The sequence below is a fragment of the Hippocampus zosterae genome, chromosome 6 (assembly GCF_025434085.1).
Source record: "Hippocampus zosterae strain Florida chromosome 6, ASM2543408v3, whole genome shotgun sequence".
In the NCBI taxonomy this organism is placed as follows: domain Eukaryota; kingdom Metazoa; phylum Chordata; class Actinopteri; order Syngnathiformes; family Syngnathidae; genus Hippocampus; species Hippocampus zosterae.
The window spans coordinates 23788721-23806787 of NC_067456.1; the positions used below are offsets into that span (position 1 = coordinate 23788721).

General features: G+C 40.1%; 1 protein-coding gene across 4 annotated transcripts in view; it reads left to right on the forward strand.

Annotated features, from left to right (window-relative positions):
- nr6a1a (nuclear receptor subfamily 6, group A, member 1a) overlaps window positions 1-18067 on the forward strand; it is a 138001-nt gene that overhangs the window by 85999 nt on the left and 33935 nt on the right. Inside the window, exon 1 of one of the 4 annotated variants that reach the window (XM_052068268.1) lies at window positions 9955-10252. The exons of the other annotated variants lie outside the window; for them this stretch is intronic. Within the exon in view, the coding sequence (XP_051924228.1) occupies window positions 10237-10252 (16 nt within the window). The 5' untranslated portion in view covers window positions 9955-10236. Of the gene's footprint in view, window positions 1-9954; window positions 10253-18067 lie in introns of those variants that run through there. 4 annotated transcript variants of the gene reach the window in all.

The window sequence follows — 18067 nt, forward strand, 5'->3', positions numbered from 1 at the left end:
GGGGGGTTGTTTTTAGTGCATTGTTAAATATGCCATCCAAATATTAAGGAACAATTGGACAGAAACTCATTTGTCTGTGAAGCTTTGGGAGTTCGCAATGTGGGTATTTGTGTGTGTGCATCTGTGTGTGATTGGCCCTAGTCGAGACATATTTTCACCAAGGGACATAGTTTAGTTACAGAGTTAGTTGGTACGATTGTGTTCGGAATGATAAAGCCTGATTTGTGTTGTAATTAAACTGAGTCCAATTTGGTAATAGAAGTGAGCAAAATAGTTTGTCAACATCACAGCAACACATAGCATAAACAGATAGCATCATCAGATAAATGTTATATAGTACATAGTGTGCTGACACTGGATGCGATTAATGCATTCTCCACCATAATTAACTATTTTTATATAAATGTCTAAAATTCTTCACTCATTGTTTTAAACTAAAATTATTCAATTCTTACATTCAATTGTATCACTGAAGTGACAGCTTCTTTGTCGACCAATCAATGAACAGCACTGTGCTCAGTTCCACTGTATGCTACAGTATCAGAATCTAGAGTAATACGGGACTGGCTGGCAACATGGGACAATCAGACAATTAAAATTATTACCCCCCACCCCCACCAACAAAAAATAAATCATTATAAAAACATACAACTCTGATTGGTATCCATTACCGAAACTGTAAAAGTGAAAACAGTGCTTCAGTTGCCCATTGTGCGTCAGTACAAGATCAATGTATAATCAGAGAAAATCAGGTGGGTTGTATAATGTAACTGTAACTGAGCATTTCTCAACTTTTGCGACCTTTTTGTTGCCCAAGTCCCATTTTTTTCGGAATGTATGGCTGACGTCAAATTCAAAATGAGAGAATATTTGCAACAACCAATGTTCATCAATCACCATCCATCCATCCATCCATTCATTTTCGGATCTGTATTATCTTCAGAAGGGTCATGGGGGGTGCTGGAGCCATCTTCGGGCAGTAGGCGGGGAACACTCTGAACCGGTTGCCAGCCAATCGCAGGGCACACATAGAGGAACAACCACCCTCACTCCCAATTACACCTGGGGACAATTTAGAGTGTTCCCTTAACCTGCCATGCATGTTTTTGGCATGTGGGAGGAAATCAGAGTACCCGGAGAAAACCCACAGCTGCGCGGGGAGAACCTGGAAACTCCACAAGGGGAAAGTTGGAGCCGGAATCGAACCATGCACCTCTGCACCATGAGGCCGATGTGCTCACTAGTCGACCATCAGGCCACCATGTTGATCAGTTTGAAAATGAAATATCTAATTTATATCTATGTTGCTTATTTATTCGAATACAGATTGAAAATGATTGGCAAATCATTGTATTCTGTTTTCATTTCCATTTTGCACAACATTCCAACTTCATTGCAATTGGTGTTTATACAACTTACCTGTATGCTGAAAGTTGTAAAATTTGGGGATCTTTGCACTTGTTATTTTCCATGGGCCATCCAATTTTGGTTTATTTTTGTCCTATTCCATCAAATGGTCCGTTCTCCTTTTTAAAGAAGCTTTCCAAACATGTTTTTATTTTATTTTTTGCTAGCTTCTGCAGCCTAACATTTGCCTTCAGCACATGATCGAGATGAGCGTTTTAGCAGAGGCACTCGATGCTGCAAACGTTTTTGAGTAAAATCATTTTTTGTTCCAACCAACTAGCACTCGACCATCGTGGGAAGGGCTCTTCTATCTGCTCCAACCTCTTCCTGGTTTGAAAGATGAAGTGAGAAGCGGTCATAATGTATAACATCAGAAGAAAGACATTTCTCAAACGGTTTCCTCTAAATTTACCGGAAAAAAAGAACATCTCTTAAATGTGTCCCCCTTTCAAATCACAGATACACAATAGTGAAATAGAAAGTTAAAAATAAAAGACAGGCTTGTGCAGTTTGAAAAAAAAAAACTGGTAGGCGATGACAAAAATGGATGGATGGATGGATGGATGTTTCAAAACAATGCTGAATATACTCACTTTTACTTTTAAGTATCCTTCCTTTCTTTCACGAGACTAAGCAAAGTTGCTCAACTGCCATTCCAAAGTTTGGAAGGACTGTTATTTGTTGCTGACGGATGAAATCTGTCTTAACTGTTTTCGAGGTCATTGGTAGAGTTTCACAGTAAAAATATCAATGGTGCTGACAGCTTATTTCCCACCAGAATTCGTGTAGCATTGGAAAATCACATCAGAATATTAAAAAGCCATGACTTCACAATTTTGACGTAGGTGCTTTTTAAGAGCTGCTTAAAACAAAATCAAAGGGGATGGTCGCATGTTTAAAGAGAGCAAAGATGTCTTTATCTCCCCGCTCCACTTTGATCAGCTTCTGGAATTTGTGAGCAAACTCTGGAGTTCAAGCTGCCCTCTGATCAGCTCAGAGATCTAATATTTGTACTGGACTGCCCCCTTGCGGCATAGTCGTTCATGACATCCACCATGACATCCTTCTCATGGTTGTAACACTGCGACAAAATGAAGGAGCGACACATACAAATTAACGGAATACATTGATAATTCTTCAGTATCACTTCTTATTTAAAATGAGAGAAGTAATTAGGCTTTTTTATTTTTTTTATTTTTATTTTTGGTGGTGGGTTGTGGTCACCAGCATGACATACTAAATTTCTCAGTGACTAATAATAACAACACTAGAAATACTATTCTAACTGTCAACGAATCTAGGCTCCCATTCTTGGACTTTTTATTCATCTAATTTGTTTCTAATGTGTATACAGGCAATGACTCTTTTTATCAGCCATAGATGCTATAAAAAGAATAAATGAATTGTGTAAAAACTAGTCATAAAGGTCAAAATACAAGAATGTAGAAATGACTTCCTAAAAAATAATGTTGAGCTTTGATTCTTGTTTAGAAAAGTGCCATCGTGACTTTGTAACAATAAATAGCAAGGCTCCGAGGTCACAACATGGCATAACTTCAAAAACACACACACACACACACACACGCACACACACAAATTCCACTACATCAGTTTTTTTTTGTATTCCTGGTAATTGAAAAGCAAATACTGACATTCTATTGATTGAATAAAGTGGTTTTGGTCAATGTTAATTTGTTTTCCAGAGAAATCAGAGTGTACATAATGAAACATTTTTAAATCCGTTGGTTTCTTCTTCTCTACCATTTTGGAGTATACAGTATACAAAACGTCTGCAGTAATTGTGCAGCAAATAGAACCTAAATTAACCCTGCCTCTAAATGTGAGCTCCATACTGTAACAAAACATATTTGTGTTCCAAAATGGACTCACAGAGGAAAGGGAAATGAGTGCTAAAACGCTAACACTGAGCTAGCACCATTGCATACACACAAGCGAAGTTTTATGTCTAAGTGTCCATGTTAGCGTTAGCTCTGTGCTAGCCACAAGCCGGGCTTTTCAAACTTTATTCCATTTTTTGTTTATTTAATTAAGTATTAAATTTGTGTTTTCATGGTTTCTGACCTTCAACAATTCACGAACTGTGCCGTGCTCGACGTCATCATAAAAAGGGTGAAATGAGGCTCAGAAGGAGACAGTGCTGGCGCCTTACCAATGAATAACTTCTCTCAGTAAATTAAATTGAATATTAAGAAAATATAAGAAAACCTTTATTTGTATCACAATGGAGAGATCCTCTGAATATAACTATGTATTTAAACTTAAGACCACATTTTTGGCTAGCAAGTAGCGAGCAACGACTAGCAAACACTGCTAATGTTTCAAAAATACATCATCTGGCGAGGATGGCCCATTTTTAATACAAAAACTCTCCATGTAATTTTTGATCAGAAAATGATATTAGCTTGCATTTTCAAATTTCTCAATTTGTTTGAGAGAAAATACAGTTAGCTATACAGCCCCCAATAACCCCCCCCCCCCCCCAACCAATACCACGCACACACACGCACACACACACACACACACACACACACACACACACACACACCTCTGGACATTTCAACTGATGCTCTCTTGAACCTATGACAATATCACGATTAACTTTTCTCTGGCTCACTTCTTAGAGTAGGAGAAATGAGCAGGTTGCATGCAGTTTCTCTCATGCCCTATTTGCGATTTCGATAAGTTCCCAACCTTTTTTATTTGTACTACTGTGCCATTTTTAATAGCACAATAAACTAGTTAACTAATGATCAATTTCAACGGCCTGATGTGAGTCCAAAGTTTCAGGATTTTTATTTGTGCATGTTAAGCTTGATAGAAGACACAATTAACTGATGATTTTAAATAATTTTTGTGGCTCACTGACCCAACCTTCGGCCCAATAATTTTATACATCTTTTTGTTTTTGTTAAAATAAAGGTTGAATTGAGGGGTGGGTGTGCAAAACAGTAGCATTATCCACTCTTATCAATTAAAACACTGTCCTCTTTTGCCTTTTCAGTTTTCAAATTCCCTGTCAAGACTGAGTTAGATCAGTCTCTCTTTGCGCATAATCAGACATCTTATGTTTTGTTGTTTTTTTTTTCACTTTCCAGGAGTAATAACAAATCTGTGACATATCATGGTCAAACCATCCCAAGGATAAAAATATACATAGGACATTTTACACACGCTATAAGTCTTGCTGAAATTAGCCGGAGGCCGTGTCTCATGGAAGTGCACGACTGTACAAATCACTTTATACTGCTTAGCCTTCAATGAGTGTAAATAAAAAAACAAATGACAGTAAGTGAGTTGCTTGAATACTCTTGTCAATTTTTGGGCGGTTGTGGGAGCACGTGGACAAACCGGCAAACATGAAATACCACGCCCCTCCATCACTGTCGACAGTCATCAAGCAAGTATGTGGTCAGTGCAGCTCTTCGTACCGGTTGGCTTTGGTGTAGTCGTTTCACACAGTGTCGTTTAGCTGTCCTGGCTTGTAAGTAGCTCATAAGCAAGCCTTGTGCAGAGTCACGGGCCTTTTGTGAGCTCACAAAATGCTGGCCCTCTGTGGACACATCACAGAGTGAGTTGCAGGAAAGTACGGCTTTAGTTACACCGCTGCGGTCCGAACCTCTGCATACAGTATGCTCCCCCAGGTTAAAAATAGCCTCGCCGACTAGTGTGTGTGTATGTGTCGACTATACTCAGTGAGACAAGTAAACTGAGGACATCCATTCTTAGTCAGTAGATATAATATTGTGTACTGCATGCAGGTATATAGAGTCATATGTACAGTGCAATGTAATAGTGTCGCGTTTATCTTGTCACATCCCGGCTCGATTACTGCAATGCCCTTTACTTTGGAGTCAGCCAGTCCTCCATTAAGCGCCTTCAGCTGGTCCAGAATGCCACTGCTCGCCTCTTGACTCGTACTCGTAAGAGGGAGCACATAACTCCTACTCTGGGATCCTTTCACTGGCTCCCCATTCATTTTAGAGTTATTTTCAAGATCCTCCTCTTTGTTTTCAGATCTCTGAATAATCTTGTGCCACCTTACCTCTCTAAGCTCATCCGCCCCTGCACACCTGCCCGGCGCCTCAGGTCTGTGGACCAGACATTATTAGAAGTACCAAGGACTAAACTGAGGCTCAGAGGGGATCGAGCCTTTTCTGTTGCTGGTCCCTCTCTCTGGAATGACCTCCCAGTGAACATTCGGCAAGCCTCCTCGCTGCCCATCTTCAAAACCCTCCTCAAAACTCACTTGTATTCTTTGGCATTTGACTCAGCATGACTTAGATTTGTTCTTGGTTTTACTGTTTGGTGCTTTCTACCGCCTTTATTACCGATTTGGCTTACTGTTTATTGTGCATGTTAAATTGCTCCATGTACAGCACTTTGTATGCAGCAATGGCTGTTTGAAAGTGCTCTATAAATACTGTTGACTTGACTTGTAGGCTGTGGGCAATGGCTTGATGTAAAAATTCATCTCAAGTTGGATGGTGAATGTCTTCGTAAACCTTCTGACGCTTTTCTTGCCATGACATGCTCGTACAACCGAGGTACAAATGTGTGTTTGTCTGCTTGGATTAGAACAGGTGCGGTGTAGCCTGTTCCTGTTTATCTTGAACCTCTTTGTCTGAGAAGCAGAAAGGTTTGTCTTATGTCTTAACAAAAGAAAATACCCTTTGTTACTGTCATGCTTAGGGAAATGCTAAAAACGAGACAAGAATCAACTCGTTTGTGCTTATTTTAAATCACAAGTGGTACTACATCAAAATATGAATTCATTGAAAAGTCGGCAAGTCTGTCAGAAGCGGGAAAGTCCAGTTTAAAGATAAACAATTCATTCATTGCCAGTGGCGTGTTTATGCTGAACCAACATATTGACTTTAAATTCACCTTCCAAGTAGCTTTATGCAGGCTCTATTATAAAAACCATCAAGAGTCTTGCGAAATAATTTATTTTGTCGATTGCAATTGAACTTTTCCTATCAAATATTTGATATTAGCCTTTACTTTCGATGGATGAACTGGTGCAAAGAATGCTCTCGTTTGTTTTAAGGTTTTGAGACATATACCTAAAGAACAAAAAACAATTGCACAGCCAAGAGCAAACCATGTTTCAAATGACTTATTTTAAATACAATGAGCAATGCCTTTGATTGTGCTCCCTCCTTTGCAATTGGATTTCCTATTGGGGTTATTGCATTTGAAAATGTAAAAGTGCAAGGATGGCTTTTAATGCAAGATTGTGTTTTCCAAAGCAAGTCATCATTTGGAACATAGAAGCAAGGATTTTTTAACAAACCGTTGGAAATGTTGCTTTCTGTGGCGTCTTCATTTGAACTGCTTTCTTTAGAACAAAACTGACACATGGCAGACCATTATTAGCTGTCCGCACCCCTGCCGACTTCAAGGTTAAAAACAAACATAGATGATTATGTAGTTTATCCACAACGGAGCAAGGGGGCCTAAAGGTCAAGGGTGACGTACGGCTGCTCAGGTTTGATTTCCTATTTGCTTTGACAACTCTCTTTAATATTCAGGCTTGATTCATGTAAGCTCATGTGCTTATAAGACCCCTTTCCATTCTACGTCATCCAAAGCACGCATCACTGCTGCAATAAAATGGAGACACGTGTTTATGCAAAGATCTTTTGGTGTGTGTGTATGGATCTACGAATCAGAGTCGAAAGGGGTTACACTTTTTGTCAATTCCAAGAAAAAAATGGCCAATTCAAAAACTTGGCTGGAGCCTGGGGCTGCAAGCTATTAAATATAGACTGAACCCTTGACATAATCACAATTCATATCTGGTAAATAATCATGGCAATATGGTTTCATTTAACTTTTATGTCTTGAAATGTTCAAAAGGTCGTCACAAATTGCGCAATAATGGCAAGGTGTTTGCTTCTAGTGATACCTAGCAATGAGTGGCTAACTAGCACACTGGCTTCATGTAACTTCAGCTTTTAAATCATGGTGTCAAACTCAAGGCCCGGGACAGATCCGGTCCGCCACATCATTTTATGTGGCCCCCGAAAGCAAATCATGGGTGTCAACTTGCATGATCCTTACTAAAATCTGTACCATAATGTCAAATTGTCATGTGTAATAAATAACAGTAAGATTCTGCAATAATTTTGTTGCAAAAGTTTTGTTTACACACACTTGGAGAGTAAAAAAAAAAATGAACGATTATAGTTGACTGATTTCAAAACTAGTAATCCATTAATTTGGCGGTCAAAATGGCTCTCCAAGACAAGTTGGAACTCCAAAGTGGCCCGCGGCAAAAATAAGTGTGACACCCCTGTTTTAAATCGTTAGCATTATTGTTTGTTATCTTGACCTTTGCCATTTTCCTATCCTAGAACGCCTTAGCAACTTAAAAGTTGCCCAACAGTCCGGTTCCACAACATTTTAACACAATTCTCAGTTCTATTTTATGTGATGTAAGTAGCAACAAAACAAAGAATCAGACTCGCTGGCTACCTTACTCCCTTGCCATGTTAGTAGAAGTAGCTCTGAGTTTGTAGTACTCCTTTCCGTTGACGACGGCCTAAGCAGGCCTGCAGTTTTCTCTCTTGTGGAAATCCAAGGCTTCTCCACTCAATAAAGAGGAACATCGGGCCACTTTGGAAGGTCTTCTTCCCACTATGTAATCTTATTAGGATTGGAAAGTTACTTTTCCTCTGGCAATGTTTGATTTATAAAGTTTTGGGGGGTTTTTTTCTCGTTCAATTACAGTTTGTTGGCTTGTGTGTAAATGTTATAAACGTATCCCACCGTGCGTGCACATCCTGATGACGTCATTGTGGTTTACAAGCTGGAACCTTTGCACTACATAATTTGGGTTTTCTGTTTTCGTTGATCAATCTTGACAAACGTATGCTAAAGTAGAATTTTGCAGAACCTTTGAGCAATTGGTAGAGTATAAAGAATATTTAGGTTCAAATGCAAATCCAATTACAACAGCACGACTATGTCTTTACTACGCTATGCTTCCGATCCACTGCCATATGGTGTCAAGCGCTATGGTATTAACGCAAAAGAAAAAAAAACTGGAGGAGAGATGGGCTACGATCACCCAACCAGGTTACATAAGCCCTCATAAATCTACTTAGCTCAATACTAACTCCACTGTCTTATTTGTCAAATATGCTGTGTTCAAAAGCTCATATTTGCCGGTTTCCTCCAAGCGGACACGTGAGCTACCTCTCTCTCAGTTGCATTTGAATGTGAAAAGCCTCTTATACAGTACGTATGTGACTTAGTGTGGCTCAGTCATTAGCATTCACATTGGGGGAGGGTGTTGCAGAGCTGCTCAGAGAGTGAGCATGTGGTATTAGTTGGGCGGAGCAGTGTGGAAAGGGTCACGCAGTAGACAGGCCGGAGGATCCGGACATGCTTGTCCACTACAGTGGGCGGTTAGTTCCATCTCGGGCGGAGGCTCGAAGGCATGTGAATTAAGGTGGGTTTGAACATTCTAGGGGCGAAACACTGAATGTCTCTCATGAACATACAGCCCTGGTCAGGCCACTGTAGGGGATGACGGAAGAAATTGATTATTAAGAGAACCGATCAGTGTTCATGCTTATATGGCAATTTACACAGCCACAAAACGCCCCACATTGTATGCAAGTCAACAGGCAACTAGCCTGTCGGCCTGGTTAACAACAACAAGTGACCCATTTGAGTTTGTTTGCACATTTGTGCTAATAAAGTCTCCTGCAGATGCCATTGATCTCTGTCCGCAGGTGGCATTTGTGTACTGACATGTCAAATATTGCGACCAAACATCCAAATGCTTTTAGCTAAATGCAACTTCGTCTCATTAAGAAAAATGGCATTTAGCATTCTTTCCACTCCTGGCTTGATTATCTTGAGGTTAAGGTAGAGTAAAGTCATTTTTCCAGATCTGGCTAGCATTTCCGTCACAAGTCGTGTCGGTCGGTCGGTAATGGCCGTATCAATCGCATCCAACTGCTTTTGCAATCAAGCAAAGACAAATAACAATGCGGAGGCCTGCTTGCCGCTGTAATCTGGAATCAAGAAAAGCTATTTCCATTAATAGTATTGACAAAATGGCGCGTTTTGTGATATTGCTCTGGGTGGAAATAACAATTGTCTGTCAACCAATTAATGGGCCGCGGCGTGTCAAACACCACACTACCAATATGGTACCACTCTTGTGAGTGCCCTAGTGGAAGGGTGCCACACAAGTACTACGGTACGGATGTAACACAAAGAATTGCACACTGAGCCAAACTCGAGCCAACCACCTGACGGAAAGAGGCTTTCTCGCCACCCTTTTGGTCACCGAGCCTGTTGTGAAACCAGAGCACGGACCTTCTCCCCTGGCACACAAAACACTTCAATTAGTTAATGTTGTTGTGTTTTGTCAGCTTGAACCTGTGTTTATGCTTGGACATGCACTTTGGTCCTCTCCACAACTGCTAGAGGCATGGATGAGGGGTAGGGAGGCTAATTTGGAGGGGGAAAAAAAGGGCGGGGGTGAAGGGGCTGTATTGTAGGACTGCAGTGAAAATAGGACTATCAGTTCCACTCAGATAACCCGTAGCTGTCATTGGACCTCAAGCCAAGCCGCGACCTCGGGGCTTGAACTCTGTGGTCATGTGACCTGGCAGTAAAGTGACCAGGGGTGTTACTCGGCTCCGGCTGTGGTCAGAGAGGAGCAGGCTGTCGAGGAAAGAGGTTGCTGGGGAAGAGAACAGAGGGGAAGGGGGGGAAAAAAGCTATGAAGCAATTCTTCAGCAGACTCCATGTTTGAATGGGTTCCAGGCAACCTGGGAGAAGCATGAAATGGATACATGGGAAGGTAAGTGTGGCTATCTTTGGAGGATGTTCATTCTTGCAGAAAGGCCAACATTTAATTCAACCTATTTCTGTGTGAATGACAAATATTTTTCAAAGTAGGGAGTCTATTTTGGGTGACGAGCACCGTTTTGTTGCCAGCAAAGTTCCACTGAATGTGTTGCTTAATTGGCAACAAAGCGTGATTGTTTCCATTTAGATGCAAATAGATCACCTTGGTGTTTTGGAATATTGATACACCAAATCTCTCGTTAGTCAATTTGGGAACCAATCATTTGAGGTATTTTAGCCCAAATAATGAGGTCGAGAGAGATTTTAGCTTTTCAGCAGTCTTATCCATGAAATGTCTTAAAGTGGTTTGTGTGATAGTTAGTTAGTGGGTATTAGATGTGTTTGTGAATTTAACAGTCTATCGGGTAGTTTTTCTTGACATGTAGATGCAGGATTGCACAGTCCGCAATTTTAGTGGGATGTGGCTGTACTTGTTTAATATTGGACATTAAGGCTCGGGCTTCCTCCTGCTTCTTCCCTCATTTCAGGAGTTTCACAGTCAACAATTTTGATGGTGTGTGTTTTTCAGTAACGCAGCCTTGCGTAGAACCACGTTGACAATTTTCTTTGAGACCTTGTTTATTTTTTTGATTCAGTTACTATTTAAGTTGAATTGAGCAGATTGTTGCAAAGACATAAAATACTGAGTCGAATTTTGACCAGACTTCCTTCAAAGAGAAACGAGTCACCCTTGCACCCCATTGATATGTCACTAGAAATATGGAATGTTAGAAGACATAATCCAAATTGTGAAATAAAAAAAAATTCTGATGCTTTTCTGGCTTTTCGTTGAACTTACCTTCATTTCAGATATGGATTATGAGCAAAACTAAACTACCACACAAAGTACTCCTTTTTAATATATATATATATATATATATATATATATATATATATATATATATATATATATATATATATATATATATATATATATATATACTGTCCTTCAAACTTCTGACGTAGCATGTGGAGGAACCATTCTACTGTATTCGTCCCCTCCCCCATGTTAATCCTTCAACCAGCAGCCATGTCAGTTGTGCTTCAGGCTAAGACAGGGTTAATGCTACACTTCAACACATTGCATCACCTTTAAATCTTTGAGTGGTCCTTGTTAGTGTGTGAATTTACCCATTCCCCACGTTGAAGTAGAAAAGCAAAATCAAATTAAAGGTGAGCGAGAAAGTGATTGTGGGAGCGTTGTTTATGCAATGCAGATACAGGCGACAGGAGTAGTGAGAAGATCAATAGTAAGGGTGGGGGAGGTCAGGGACTCTGTAATACTCAAATATAAATAGCTGATGACAGAAGGTGCTCATTCATGCTACTTACTCATTTTCCTTATTTCACTGAAACAAATCCATCATTCAGGCCGCTCGCTGCCTTGTCAAACCAAACCATCAAGTCAATCATGTTGCAGACCTTTGTCTTTCAAAGGTGTGTTATTTCAACTGGACTGAGCCCATCCCCCACACATTCAAGCGCGCGCATGCACTCACGCACATACACACACACGCACACACACGCACATACACACTGATTAATTTCCAAGATGCCATGTCACTTCATTCTCCCACAATATGCAACACATTTTGGAGTTAATAACATGTTTTTTTTCTTTGCGTTGAGGTCGATCAAAGGTCGCACCGACAACTATGAAAATGGAGATGCCACGTTCATCGATAATGTAGTTTTAATCACTTAGACTGTAAGACTCATCTCAACACTCATGTCTGTATGCGCTGGATAACTAGACCCAAAATTAGATAGGACTGTCTGAATGGTATGATAGAGTCACGAGTGCAAAAATGAAGGCATTAAGTCCAAATTGCAGTAGTTTTTGTTTGGTTTGTTTGCTTATGTCAACAACATTTAGGCAACCGTTTTGCCCCAAAAGTACAGTAGAGTAAAAGGAGTATTTTAAAAATGTACTTATTACTAAGCAAGCTGCATTACTGTGAATGAAGAGCACCACATCTTTGTCTAGCATTATCAAGTTTGCAGATGTGCATTTTGGTTAGTTGTTGGGATATGTTGAAATACATGTTAGTATTGTGTAGATAGGCAGTGTTTTTATATCAATCGCTGTTTAACAATATTTTAATATTGTAATATTTCTGAAAAGGTTGAGGACAGAAACAAATTGGTTGCCAAAATTTGATTTTATGGATCCTCAGTCAATTTAGATTATTCAAAATGTAGGGCAAGAAAATACAGAAAACAAATACAGCTAACACAAACAAACAAAAAAAAACCAACAACACATTGGGGTGGAAAAATAAAAAAAAACAAAGAAAGCTTTGGCTGATTCCCTACATTGTTTTACCAAGTGCCGTTGCATGTGCATTTACATATTATTAATATGGAGCACCTGCTTGGTGTTGTATTACTTCATGCTAATTATTTAGCCTTTAAGCCTGGGTGTATATTGTCGAAACGGCTGTGTCAACAGGTCACAATTGTTTCTTTGGAAGTGCCCAATCCACAACTGCATGCACATAACTTAAAAGATTAACATCACAGTGTGGCTTGCCAGGAATTCGGGATCTTAGTTCCAGAGGGTCTTCAGATGCCTTTCACCTCCGCGAATGTGTTTGATGTGTGTCATGTACATACCAGTCATAGTCAAAACGCTTTTTACCCCCCGCGCCCTCTGTCATAAGAGATGAGTAAAGGAGAAGAACAGACATGATATCTGGAAAAATAGGAAGCAAGGAGGCTGGAAGGAGGGGGCGTGGCCGAAGCGGAAAAGTACAGCAGATTCCTCCAACCCCCGCTGCCTGTCTCAGCTGAGCGCGATTGTGATGGAAAGCACGAAACAAAACCTGAAGAGAGAAACCCTTAAGCAGCGGGCCTTGTTGCTCTGTCAGCCCCTCAAAAGGCTGCTTTACACTATGCCCCTGCCTTTGTGTGCTCATGGTGTGGACAATAGAGAGATTTGGCCACCATACTTGTGTGTTCTCAGCATGATGAAGCTCGCAGGCACTCGGGGCTCCCGCACACTTCTTTCGCGTGTGGGAGCAAAAAGATGCATCAGCAATATTTCTTTTCTTCTCTTTTTATGTGGTCTGATAGCTCTGAGAGGTTTTACATTTCTTAAATGCGCTATTCCTGAACTATTGAAACGAAAACTGCCCTGTTGGTCAATATGACAAGTGATCGACGTCTCATTCTGTCGTCAGTGACCACAAGCTGAAATGTTGTCAGCAGTGGGGGGTGATGAAGGGGGAAGGGTGCTGTTGTTTTTGGTTTTGACATAACCTTAAAATGCTCAACTTCCGTTTCCTGTTGTATGTTAAAAGTTTGGAATGAAACCCAGGCTGACCCCTGGGAAACAATGCAGCCTTTAATGGGTGTTGAGGGTGGTCTCTCTCTCTCTCTCTCTCTCTCTCGCTCTCTCTCTCTCATACATACAGTGGAACCTCAAGTTACAAATGACCCTTTTTACTAACTGTTTTATTTATGCGCAACATTTTGATAGGAAATCTGCCTCCAGTTATGCACACGTTATGCAAACCGTCTCCGCAATGAGTGGACGTGCTATTTAACCATCAGTGGCTCTCTGCATAACTCATTGCGACATCAGTGGGGTTTTTTCCCTTCAAATCTAAATTCTAACAACGGCTGCCTAGATTTTGATTAATGTGGCATAAAAGACAAGTTTCATTGGAATCTTGTTTTTGCTGAAAACATTTTTTAAAAGATGAAAGAAAAAAAATCATTTGAATGGAATTATTATGGTACGACACTTTTCCAATGAAGTTGTTGTACTTCTCCCCTCCTCACCTAAAGTTAATGTACTAGAAGCTCTTCTGATTGTTTAATGTGTTATTTCTTCATAATTAAGTACACAGTATTTTATATTTAAACATATACATACATACACACACACACACACACACACATCCATATATACATATATTAGTCTACGCGATCATAGTTATCGGGGTCTATCAGGTTTGAAATGAATGATATTTGATCAGAAAATGGAGCAATATACTGTATCTATTTAAACGATTTGTAGTTTTACACTGCAGGTGGCTCCCCCTTACGATAATGAATGGGCGGAGGGGGGGGGTTCCCCCACAAAAACTCAGATAAACATTAAATCTAATGTGTAATGTTTACATGTTTACAACACTTCCTCTCTGCCATTCATTCAGGTGGTCAGAGATTTTACTCACACTTTTGCTATCTTGGTTCAACAGCTGTAAACAACACCCCACCACTTACTTAGCAGCTACGCCAAGTAGGCTTGGAAGCTGGCTGTGTTGTACATGTCCTGGCACCCACAGACCGCAACGATAATTTGGTCCGTTGTCGTTTGTCCACTTTTTTTCTGGTGTGTATGTGACATACGAAGCAACAATAGAACCATGTCTGTGTTTGTTCAAACAACATGCCTGCCTGCTCGTATTTTCTGTGATTGGCTGAATGGGCATGGCCGTAGGTTCATATAAGTTACGCTGAGTATTGAAAGCTATTTTTGAATTAAATGATACTAAATAAATAACACACATACGCTAGCTCTTTTCTTTTCTTTTTTGACAGAGTTAAAATGGTTTTCAGACTTTTTACCAGTCAGAAGAAAGACTACAGCAACACCGTTGCTTGGTGATTGGATGGTCAATCACACATCACGAGACAAAAAAAAAACAGGTCAATCCCACATCACGAGACAAAATTAAAAATAGTACATTAGCTTTCAAGCTCACATGCACCAGCGGTCCCCAAACTTTTTTGCCCCAAAAAGTCAGACAATATTTTCAGGGACCGGCCTTTGATGAATACAAAACAATCATATGATATGACCTGCATGAAAACTGTGATGTCAAGACACGAAGAACGTCCTATCTGGCCGCAACACTCTCTGGTCGCCATGGTAACGTTTCAACCTGCCTTCAAAATAAGATACACGACAAATACAAAGTGCATGAAAAATACGACTCACCATTGCCGCATATTATGCAGAATGGGCTTGGTGCATGGAAATCTCCCGTTGAAATCTGTATTTTAAGTAGGACTCCTGACACTGTCTACTAAATGCAGCCTTCTTTTTCTTGAAAGTCATAGGCTCCTTTTATGCCTCCTGGCTGGGGGTTTTCCCCTTCCCAAAGAAACTTTCCAAAGATGTTTTTTTTTTAAAACTCATTTTGCTAACTCTTAGATTACCGCTAAAATGAAACCCATCACGTGACCGAGAATCGCGTCTTGACTTGCATCAAGGGAGACATACTGTAGATAGATGTAACAGAAAATCCTGTAATTTCTCTAAATAAAACATCTTTCAGACTCCAAAATAAATGAAACGAATTAATGTAAGTTGTTTATTCTTTCTATGCGGCCCGGTACCAAATGACCCATGGACCGGTGCCGGTCTGCAGCCCGGGGACCGGTACCGGTCAGTTGGGGACCACTGACAAATACAATGGTAGCACAGAACGACCTCGGATGGATGAATGGACATGAGGCTTTGATGAAAGTTTGGAGTCATTGGTTTAGTAGTTTATTAAACATACAAAGTGTGTACAAATGTTCTGGGCGAATGTATTCTATGTCGCAGTCAGAACTTCCACGACTCGACAACGTGCATGGAGCGCACCAATTCAATAAATAAAATACATTCTGCAGATAGTATTTCCAGAGGGCAGAAATTATTTTAAGACTTTTATTAGGCAACCTCATCAATCATTTGCATTTCCGTCTTCCGCTGTGGAGGGGTGTTGGGATATTGTTCTGTTTCCATCAATGTGGCCAATGAGGGTTACATAGTGCGAAAAAAGCACACCATAGATCCATCCGACATTCGTATATCGAAAAGTAAATAGAGGTAATTTCGCTGAGGGAAATTTTGTGCGTAACTCGAATTATAGGTATATAACAATCTCATTGAGGGAAGTGCTACATTTACAGTACTGACATTCGTATTGCAAAATGACAAGACATTCATTGCATCTAACCCTCTTACACTGAATTGTACCATATCGAGTTGTATTCCCACTGAATCGAACAGAATGGAATAATTTCACTTGAAAATGCCCTGACCTTTAATCATATCGCACCCCCTGTCTCGAGATCCGTACTGAATCATCTTTCATCGGAGGGATGCATTCCCCATTGTTAAAAATGGTTTTAGATGAGCGCATAATTCCCATGAAAACCTCTATTCTTTTATCAGTGAACATCATTTTCATTGAAGAGTAAAAATAGTTCTCAAACATTATGGTGTAACATACAGCACTTTTTTTTAACCATCCAGTTTTAACTCAGCTATGATTAACTTCATTTCACTCAAAAGTCGTTTTACCACCAACACTGTTCACTGAAGTTAAGTACTAACATGCTTGTAACTGCCTTAAACATGTCTGCAATGTATGCTACATATTTTTGGAAGTGCATTTTTTTTCACGGAATAGTCATTTCCTGTTGGTTGCCATTTTTTTTTTCAATTCCGTGAGAACGAAGGAAACTCTTTTCTTTTGGTGAATGCAGATGGCCCACACAAACTCATCATATCTGTAAACCTATTTATTTATTTTTGGAAGACTGCAATTAAAAATCAAACCTTTTTGAATTGCTTACTTCTATTTTTTACTTGTCACACTACACCTTATATTCATTTTAGTATTTTTCATGTGTTTTGGCTTGGTCGTTATAAGTTGTCATACCACATTGCTCCGAAACTTGAAGGAAGTAAAGCCCTTCAGTAGATGTCATGAATATTTAACTGTCATCTGCTGAGAAAGAAAAGGAGGAGTCGTAGGACATGACACGCTGAGATCAAGTGTGGAAAGGTGTGAATCAGCCTGATTATATGGTGGCCATGCACTTGAAAGACAGGGTGATAAATTTGGCAAATCAGCTTGAGTGAAGACCACCAGAGCTCTTGTGTTTTTTTCCCCCTCAGTGAAGGAAGTTGGGAATTTCACAAAGAGAAGTTAGTGAAATAGATGGTTTTCATGTGTGTTCTGAAGGAACACATGGGCTGACAAATGGCAGACTGGCAAAGGGGAGATTGCATCGCTTCATTTACAGTATGTGATTCTCCTCGTAGCTTCACCTGGCAGAGCTTTGCAACATAAGTTACCCTAAGATAAAAATAATTTTCATAACTTTTACCTCCATTGCCAACTTCATCTTAATCTTGTGTGTCACAAATTCCCTCTAATGTGGTTGTTTGAGATCACCCAAAACAATTGTTCTCATTGGCCAGTGCTTACAGGCTTATGAATTGTGTATATGCAATCTATAGTCATTACCTTCGGTCAATTTTCATATGGAAAACGCTTGGAAGGATCATATTTCCTCTGTTTCCACTATAGAGACCCAGCCAAATCCCCGGTAGGCAAGCAAACTCTTAAGAGGAACAAATTCAACCATCATTCTCATCTTTTAAATGGCAAGTGCATGTTTCAACTCGGCCAGATGTTCTTATAGTGGGCTGACACAATGACTTCCATTACATGCACAAATTAATCAGGTAACTGATATGGTTCACTCTATTCGTTTTTTTGACACTCTTTGAAGTTCCAGTTAACATGAACTGGTTATAGTTAGGTCTTTGCCCAAACTATGTGTGTCTCTGTTATGCCACCATGCTCCCGTCAGCTCATTTAGTGGTGGTGGTTCAACGAGAAGGAATGGCTTGTTGATTGTTGCTGACAGGTCTTGTGTAACAGAGTACAAATGCTTAGTTGCGCTACTTAAGTCACTGGTCTGGATCCGCACCAGTTGTAAGTCAGCAGCTTGGGCAGTACAGCCAACTCCG